This window comes from Carya illinoinensis, chromosome 13 (genome assembly GCF_018687715.1).
Source record: "Carya illinoinensis cultivar Pawnee chromosome 13, C.illinoinensisPawnee_v1, whole genome shotgun sequence".
NCBI classification, from domain to species: domain Eukaryota; kingdom Viridiplantae; phylum Streptophyta; class Magnoliopsida; order Fagales; family Juglandaceae; genus Carya; species Carya illinoinensis.
Genome location: NC_056764.1, coordinates 20,045,851 through 20,055,645, shown reverse-complemented (window position 1 = coordinate 20,055,645; position 9,795 = coordinate 20,045,851). Strand labels below are relative to the sequence as shown.

At 35.8% G+C, this 9,795-nt stretch overlaps 1 protein-coding gene across 1 annotated transcript; it reads right to left on the bottom strand.

The window, feature by feature from the left end:
- Positions 1–1,148: 1,148 nt before the first annotated feature.
- On the bottom strand, positions 1,149–9,424 carry LOC122292206 (leucine-rich repeat protein 1-like). Its single transcript, XM_043100442.1, has 6 exons — positions 8,951–9,424; positions 6,581–6,652; positions 6,271–6,414; positions 5,826–5,897; positions 5,653–5,724; positions 1,149–1,458 (listed from the first exon to the last, which is right to left on the bottom strand). The coding sequence occupies exons 1-6, from the start codon at positions 9,154–9,156 to the stop codon at positions 1,386–1,388; spliced, it is 639 nt and encodes a 212-aa protein (XP_042956376.1). The 5' UTR covers positions 9,157–9,424; the 3' UTR covers positions 1,149–1,385.
- Positions 9,425–9,795: the final 371 nt, after the last annotated feature.

Genomic DNA, 9,795 nt, shown 5'->3' with positions numbered 1-9,795 from the left:
AGCAAGCAAAGTCAGATCATTCATTGTTTGTCAAATCAGAAAATGATTCTTTAATTGTATTGCTAGTTTATGTCAATGATATAATTCTAGCTAGCAATGATTTGAATTCAATTCAGAATTGAAAACATTTCTAGATAACAAATTTAGAATTAAAGATTTGGAAATTTTTGAAGTATTTCCTTGGATTGGAAGTTGCTAAATCTTCCAAAGGCATTACATTGTGCCAAAGAAAATATGTTTTGGATATCTTACAAGATTCAAGTTTCTTGGCTGCCAAATTAGTGGCATTTCCTACGGAACAGATTGTGAAATTTTCTAAATCAGATATCCTTCTACCTATAGAAGATTGATTGGAAGACTCATTTACCTCACTATATATGCCCAGATATTTCTTATTATGTGCAAGTTTTGAGTCAATATATGAACAAACCAAGGAAACCACATCTAGATGCAGTACACAGAGTACTTAAGTACTTGAAGGGTGCACCTAGACAGGGCCTTTTCTTTCCTGCTATTTCTTATTTTCATCTCAAGGCTTTTTGTGATTCCGACTGGGCTGAGTGTGTGGATACCAAAAGATCAGTTACAGGTTTTTGTGTCTTCCTTGGAGATTCTTCAATTTCTTGGAAGTCCTAGAAGCAACAAACTGTCTCCAAATCTTCAGATGAAACAGAATATAGGGCTTTGCCTTCTACTACTTGTGAACTCTCTCGATTGATTTCCTTGTTGAAAGATTTTCAAATTCAGCATTCAAAGCTAGCATTAGTTTTTTGTGATAACAAAACAACTCTTCATATTGCTGTTAATCCAATATTCCATGAAAGAACAAAACACATCGAAATAGATTGCCATATTTTGAGGGAAAAGATGCAAGCCAATATGATCAAAACACTTCATGTTGCTTCTCATTCTCAACTCAGTGATATCTTCACCAAAGCACTTGGATCTCATCAATTTCATTCTTTACTCAACAAGAAATGTGCCTGTTTGGGGTAGTTTGTTATGTTGGTATTTTGCTTTACTTGTTATGGTTTTCCTCCGCCATAAGTGAGGGAGGGTTTCATTCAATAAAATATGGAGGCTTTGTCCTCCTTTTCTTTTCTTTTCTTTTTAAAAAATGAAAATAAAAATAAAATAAAGAATTGGCATAGTTGGTAAACCCTTCTCTAGTATTGCATAAAAGTAATGTCTGGACATCTTAGAAACAGCACAACAATGCAGTAGTGTTGTAAAATTTACATATAGTCATATATATATATAATATTATATATTGTGAAGGGGTGAATTTGCCACTAATCCCCATGTACTGATATTACCACTTCCGATTTTTGAAATACATATCTAATCTGATAGAAGGAGTTGAGGTTTTGCAGCATCATGCATCTTCACGAGCAGTTAGTGTCATAACTGGCAAGTCCCAGCAGCTCTGGACCTTCCAGCCGAGGATTATTCTCAAAGCTACACCATTGGAAGAAAATTTAGGTAAATTCCTATGGCCACAGGTTTGGATGAAAAAAAAAATTGAGAACAAGATACTAACAAGCAATGACTTAAAAATGACCAAGAAATTTAACAAAGCTGAAGCAGAAACTCATATATCATTACCGAGATGCATACACGTATAATGCCATTAATTTCTTCCTACCAGAGTAATGCATCTATTAATATGCCCCTAATGCATGGACCTAAAGATGACACACGAAGATGAACTCCAGTCCAGCAGTAAACCACTGTAAGTTTATTTCCCCAGAAAGCCGCCAACTTTTTTCATCTAAGCACAATACTGCATGTTACTAAAGTGTGCTTTAGCTTGCTTACCAACATGTTACTAAGCAAGCTAAAAGCAAGAAGGAAAAAGTGTGCTTCTAGCTCAAAATATGTTAACATTCTTATGCCATAATATGTTTTATGGCAATTAATATGACAGTAACAAACAACTGCCAAGTCCTAGTAGTCACTGCCACAAAAGGTACTATTAACCATTAGGAGTGTAATCTGAACTGTCTAGTTGACGGGCAGCTCAAATTCAACTCAGTTGAACTCAACTCCAGCTCGATTCGTTTATTAAATGAGCTCCTTTGTGAATATAAAATTATGATTATTTCTTAAATGATATAACTCGTATAAAACTTGAATCAACTCGTAAACTTGTTTGTATGTACAGTATAGTCTCAACTCGTCCAAACTTGGCTCAAATGTAGCCCTATTGACAATACTGCATGTTGCAACCACAAGTAAGACAACCAGGTAAGTTCAAGCATCTAAACAGATTATATCAAAGATCGGCTATCAAATGTGTTGACTCTGAGACCAGTTCCTTTCAGCAACACAATAAGTCAATTCTTTGTGCTCTGTCAATGTAATTGTAGCTAAATGCCAGTACTGTGATGCAGGACAAGCAGGATTGAGAAGAAATTAGGAAGTGAAAGAGGCAGAAATAGAGAGAAGAGAGAGATAGAAAAGAAGCCAAAGAACAATGAAGAAGCTTGCAGAAAGGAGGGGGAATGCGAGAGAGAACAGGGGGAGAAGGAGAGGAAATCACTCTTAATAAGTTTTGATTCATTCCATAATCAACCGCCAAATGGATTACAAATAAACCCTAAATAGAATAACTATTAAAAAGATATATTTTAGACGGATAAGATTTCAAATCACTCCTAAATAGACAGAATTCCAAATAAATTAACAAACTCTTAAGACTTCTAAACTTAATACTCCTAAACTGCGGGGCAATGCCCATTTATTACAAGCAATCCAAAATCAATTATTTATGAACTTGCCCCACATAAATGATAGATTGCCAACTTATAAATTCCTTATATAGAATAATATGAATTGAGGATGCATAGAAATATCCTCAGGATTACTAGACACCCAGTACCAATAAAAAAATGAATTGAGGATATTAGAAATATCCATCTAAATTCCAAGGCCAGAAAGATTAAACTGGATTTAAGGTCATACCATCATTAAAATGAGCAAATTATGAATATGCCAATGCAAAAGGTCTTTGTCCTGCAAGATCTATGTAAGTTGACACATTACTAATTCAAGTAATTACATGCCTGTGGGATGATAAGATTTGATCTTAAAGAAATGTTCACCTAATAAATATTAGAGAACTGCTAGTTCACACACATTTGATACAAGGGCCTCACACACTGACGTGGGCTGAAGCTTGTCAGAACTACGTCATAAAAAACATAAAAGGAATTGTTTTACCCCCAATTATGCATTGCCCGATAACCCACAGAACCCCAAATTTTTTCAAACCCAAAACCCCAACTCTCTTTGAACCAAACGCCACTATGAACCAGATGACCTGGTGTCTATACCAAATCTTGTATAAGGCTTTTACTGGACAGAGCCTCTTAGACATGAAAAAACTCGAGCTTTATCTCCTAGATTTCATCCATTTTTTTTTTTTGTTTCAAATGCTTTTCTTTCTCTATTAGTTTTCTTGAAGATCAAGGCTTCTCTCTTTCTCAAGCAGGTTATCTCTGTGTTCGAATCTATAGCCAAAGCCAAGTCCAAGAGCAAAACCAGCACTGTCCAAGCTTGGCTCATATGTTCTCCTTGTTGAAGAACAAGCAAAAGCTTATGCTGGTTCTTTATCCCATAAAATACATATACTTTTTGGGCAGCGCGACGAGGAAAGCCAAGATGTAAGACAGGTGAAAAGTGCAGGCCATAGTTCTCTACAATGGTGGTCGGTGATGGTGGTGGGAGTTGAGAGAGTTAGGGTTTTGAAGATGACAAGGGGTTCTCAGGCAGAGCAGGATTGGATTTTGAAAAAAAACAATTTCGGGTGCTTGGGGGGCTATTGGGCAGAGCAGAACCGGATTGACGTGGCTCCACGTGAGTGTGTGAGACCCTTTTATTAAATGTTTGTGTGAACCTAAGTTCTCTAAATGTTATGCAACTCAAATGGTAGATCCCTTGCTTCTAAGAGGTGACTTGTATCCATATAAGATGTATACAAAAATCAAATGCTTGTATCCTTACATGTTCCGTAGCTGCTGTATTTCCTTCTCCAACTATGTTTCATCTATTTCATCAATTTATTATCCGAAGTTACTTAGTATTTTAACCCAATAATATGAAAGGTTCAACAGTTTATCTCAGAAATTGAGTACTTTATGTGCATGATGGTCCAATCATACAGCTTAGTCCTGCCAACCAATCCTATGATAACACAAAAGTGAACTTGAGGATAGTATGGATTTTACTATAGGAACATTTTACAACCTAGAACTAGAATTTGACAATGGAAGGCCTTCTCATTCCTAATCCAGTAGGGGGCCGATGGCTTTGTTAAGTTTGCTAATCACATCCCCCACTCAATGACATTGTTTTTGCACCACTTACCATTCTCGCTCAGCTTGTAGGAATGGGGGATTATAACCTTTTCAGTTGAAACACAACTAAAAAAGAATGTAGGCTCTGCGCACAGCCCATATGTTTAAATTACTCTTTTTTTTTTTTTTTTAAAAAGATAGTGAAGGCAAGAAACTTGATTTGAAGGAATCCACACAAAAGCTGTTTCAGAATGTGCTGAAAGGAGACGAGTTCATTGCAAATGACACTCTTAATCAGTCTAACCATGTATATGACACCTTGAAGTCATACTCTGAATATACGTTGCGGTAAATAGAAAGATGTGAAAATCACACTGCCAATACAAAGTACAAACTCTATGAAAGTAAGAGATTGTCTTACTCTCAAATTTTCATACAGAAGTCACAGTTGGAAAATAGGTTGTAAGAAAATAGTATACAGAAACTTCACCCTGAATTGACTTATTTGACGTCCAGAAAACCAACAATGTAGCAATACAGGGTTTGACACATTTCCCCTTCTCCCTCTTAGGTAATTAATTCTTTGGTAGTTACAGATTTCAATTAGACATGATAGCTGATTGAAAGGATTGGCAATGAGTTTTTTTTAATCATTTAATGAGATTATTGTAATCACTGAAAAAGGTCCGTGCAAAATAGCACAAAAAAATATTTTTCCCCATTACCATATAATGTTCAAGACCTGTTTATTAGTCAATGTCCAACAGGTGCGAAATGCAATTCATATCATACATCTCCAATTTGTAAGGTCCAGGCAGAACAGAAACATATCCACACATGCACATACCAGATATGCATTACACACAAATGATACAATTTAAAATGAGATGGAAATGCATTGTTATTTCAGTTTAAGTCATGGTAAGAACCAAATTCTTAAAAGAAAAAAACCTCTTTAAGGTTGATGTGAGGTCTCACAAAAGATCAAAGTGGCATATACCAACAGTAAGGCTCATAAAAGGGTGTCAATGGTAGAAGAAACTTCTCCACATTCAAGAGGTTTGTCCTTGAAATTAAAGGAAAACACAATGTGTGGAGAAAGACAAACACAAGATATAGTAACGGAAAGTACAAAACCTCCCAAAAGTAAAAGTAGGCATTTTTTTTTATTGGGGAAGATGTAAAAGCCAACATTAACCACACCATATAGCACTAATTCATGGAATAACAATGAGTTGTACTAGACACTTCGAACTTGAGCACAAGGAGGCTATGTTACCAACAAAATTTTATGGATGTTCCATGTAAAACATGGCCTGATCTTAGGAGAGTAAAAAAAAAAAAAGAAACCTACTTGTTCTGAGGTATGCGCTCAAATGGTCCACTGGTTGGGATAGTTCCACACAAATCATTGTTTGAGACATCTCTGAAAAGACAAGCAAAGTGATCAAGACTGTCGGTAAGCATGTTACACTTCAAAAGAGCACCAGAAACTGTATCTACAACAAAGACATTAATATAACTTACACAACTTTGAGGCTTGAAACACCAATTAGCTCCCGGGGGATTGGCCCATTTAACCTGTTGTCATTAAGCCGTCTACAAAACCGAGTGTTCATGAGAAAGACAATTCACTGATGCTGCCATGCTATTGAAGGTATACTTTAAACCAGAGAGAAGAGAATAAACATCAGATCAAGTAATTATATGAGCACAATTTTCTCAATGTGGAAAATGATGAAAATGGCAGCTAACCAGAACACTGATGTTCACATCTTCACTTGGCATCCTAAATTTAGTGTCCTGGTTGATTCAACCCACCCATTTATTGTCTTACATATCAAACTGAGAAAAATCGAAGGTTGAAAGAAAAACTACCCAGCTCTAATCGAAGAGGGCATTGTGGGATGAGAACCCAAAACAAAGTCCAATCATGCATAAAGAGACCGGTATGAAATTTAATCAAACTTACAAAAACACCAGAGACTTCAGTTTCCCCAACGAAGGAGGAATCATCCCAGATATGTTGTTACTGTATAAGTCCAAGCTGATGAGACTCTTCAAGCTACCAAGCTCTGCAGGGATAGTTCCTTGAATGTGGTTTTTATATAGCTCCCTGTATCAGCAAAGGAAAAAGTGATCTCAAGTGATTAATTCATGGCAGTAAAAGCTGTAGATAAATGAAATGAAATAACAAATAAAAAAATTGTAATAAAATGTATCATAGAGCAATTATTTGTCTCAATACATAAAATCACGAAAACAAAAACAAAAAAACATACAGATACTGCAGATGCTCTAGCTTCCCGAGTTCAGGTACCAGATGTCCAGACAAATTTGAATTACCAAGATCTCTGCAATATGAGGGGAAAAATATCTACTTGAGAGAGAGAGAGAGAGAGAGAGAGAGAGAGAGAGAGAGAGAGAGAGAGAGAGAGAGGAAGAGAGAAGAATGGTGCCCATTTAACTTAAAAACCACAAGCGTATGTATCTAATATAATAATTGCATATTTCTACAATAATCCCTACTCAAACATGAAAAACCAACTAGACAGAACACTGCACGTCATGTATCCACATATACAGTTCAGTCAAAAGTTGATACAACAAATCAAGGCAAGAGAAAGTAACTGGTTCCAACAGTATCACTGCCGTAAAAAATGGCATAGAAGAAAATAACTTTACGTGGAAAATTCATCCTATAGACCATAACATAAGCCGAATACCTAACTATTTGTTCTCATCAGAACTTGTAGGGCTGTAATCAAGCCGAGCTTTGGCTTGTCGAACTCGAGCTCGACTCAAAATACTCGAGCTCGAGCTCAAGCCCGAGCTCGAGATTTTTTTTAATTCTTTGTTCAAGCTCGACTCAATAAGTTGAAATCTCAACTCGAGCTCGAGCTCGAGTTCGCCCCACAAACGAGTTCGAGTTGAGTCGAGCTCGAGCTCGAGCTCGAACTTGAATTATTTTTTTTAATAAGATTTAATAATTAATAAATTAAATAAATAAATAAAAAATAATTAATATTGAATTTATACAATTAACAAGTAGAACCTTTATTAAATTATAAAATTTTAAAAAATTTATAAATAATTAATATCTAACTAGTTGATATTTATCCAAAATAACAATATATTATATGCGTACATATATTATTAATACATATACTTAATATGATAGAATATATCTATTTCATATATGGTTTCCACATACTAGTATATGAAATTATTAAATTTTATCAACTAATTATTATACAAATTATAAAATATACCTATGAAGTATATTTACTATATAGACATAAGTAATTAGAATACATATTATATATTTAATTATAAAAGTGGTATGCTTATATTATTAGCTAATACATATATACATGCATAGGTGTATGTATATATTTATTAATATATGAATGAATTTTAATCGAGTCGAGCTAACGAGTTGACTCGAGCATAAACGAGCGAGCCTAAACGAGCCTTAGTCGAGTCGAGTCGAGTTTTGTCGAGGATGTATCATTTACAAATCGAGCGAGCATCTGCTTTAACGAACGAGCTTTTTTTTTTCATGAGTCGAGTTCGATTCGAGTTTAACCGAGCGAGCTATCGAACAGACTGGTTCATTTACAGCCCTAAGAACTTGTATAGATTGTTTTGATAAGTCACACCAGAACTGTGTGTTTTCACCCTTTGTTTTTCTAAATGGGAGGAAAATGAAGATTCCCATGAAGCAAAATGAATGACAGAATGGAATGATAGATGATACATATTTTAAACAGCAGAAATATAATCTGAAAATAGTGAAAAGAAGACAATTCCAGATTAGAGTGATCCAAATTACAGTCAGCCAGAAAAGCAAGCTCCTCCATCCATTAATTTAGCAGAAATATCGGAACAGATCTGATAAAACAAAATTTTCTAGAGCCAGTGGTGGCACCATTGGAAACAATTTATTCTTTTCTCATCAAACAGCAATAAGGACATGTCGTTAATCCTACTAGCTTAAAAACCATTAGTTGACCCAACCAATGGGGCCTTTTCAGTTCAAATACCAAAAAAGTCGAAGGGAAAATCATAAAATTGGTTTAAATTCCTATCAGGTCCTTTTCTCAACAAAGTTCCAAGGTCCATATCCATGCCCCTGGTTCACGTCCGTCCAAAATAGCTCATATTTTGAACGTCTTGCAATAAGGTAAAATGCCCACTTCGGCCGCTAACCCACTTGGAGACAAAAAAGTTTCATACAGTATACTTGATGTTTTAAACCAAGCGGATTTATTCCTATCAGCAACCAAGCAGCAGTAGGAAATAAAAGCTTTGGCCATCTATACAAATAGCAAGAGGAAGATCATATAGCTAATAAACACAACTAGCATGGCTATAACCACAATTCCACAACTTTACCTTCCATAAGCATAGCTCTAGTCTTTTTTTTATATATATTAAGTACAGCTCTAGTAATTTTTTCCTTCTCTCCCGCTCAAAGTCCAAGAACTACAAACTCAAAAAGCTTTTAACCGCTATCAAAGATTTTAAAAGTACAAATTAAAGCCGAAAAACTAAGCCTAAAATATGAACCAAAAAAAGTGAATTGGATCAAACTTTATTTAATTCTGACCGAAAGATCATGTAAACAGAGAGGGAAAGGATAATCTAACACTCGTGTGACGTGGTTATCCTGGTTGCAGGTGATGTGGAACCAAGTACAGGGGTTAACAAGGGTGGGATCCCAGCTCTGGAGGACATTGTCAGGATCAGATAAACTCCGCCTCAGCGTGGATAGAGCGTCCCCTTCCGAATTCCCACAAACAAGTCCTAGAGTTAGAGCCAGGGAGAGCTTCCACATCCAGCTCAGTGCTGCCATGACTGACGTCGCTCTCCTTTCTTCTGGGGTTTCTTAACTTTCTTTTGGGTAGGCTTGGTCTGGTATGAAACGTTTAGAGGCTGAGCGAGGGGGGTAGAGAGAGAGAGAGAGAGAGAAACAGATAAGAGTCAACAAAGGCAGGACGGAGTATCGGCTTTGGGAATATGAGAGTAAAAAACATGGAGCTTTTCTCTCATTTGCAGTCACTCGTTTGGAATTTAGCCATACCTTTTAGATGGTTGTGGTGGGTAAGGGTTGAATTTTTGTTTGTGGAAGTGGTTGTTAGTTGTCCCTCCACTTAAGATTCCCTTTGAATTTCTTTTGCCATTTTGTTGATCTTTCTTTCGTATTTGTTCCATTTATTCATCAGGCTTTTTGTTTCAAAAGAGTAGTCAAGAAGTGGGTTAAGAAATTACTATTTAATTCTCCCCGGCTTTTTTCTATTCTGTTTGTTTTATTTTTCTTTTATTTTAACATGATAATATTTCATTAAGAAAAAGCGTGTAAGAAAAGTAGAGAAACAGTGGGTCAAGGTCTAAACGACTAGGGTCGTTGGAAAGGGTTGCTTTTAAGATGGGTTAGGCTCGATTTAAACGTTCAGATGAGTTGAATTAAATTATAAATAGTAGTATTATTTTA

Excerpts from the sequence above, each read along its gene's own strand:
- LOC122292206 (XM_043100442.1), bottom strand. The coding sequence starts at position 9,156 with ATGGCAGCACTGAGCTGGATGTGGAAGCTCTCCCTGGCTCTAACTCTA. Across the intron at positions 5,898-6,270 it reads CTGAAGTCTCTGGTGTTTTT|ACGGCTTAATGACAACAGGT; the intron begins GTAAGTTTGATT and ends TCGGTTTTGTAG. Across the intron at positions 5,725-5,825 it reads GTTTCAAGCCTCAAAGTTGT|AGATGTCTCAAACAATGATT; the intron begins GTAAGTTATATT and ends TTGTCTTTTCAG.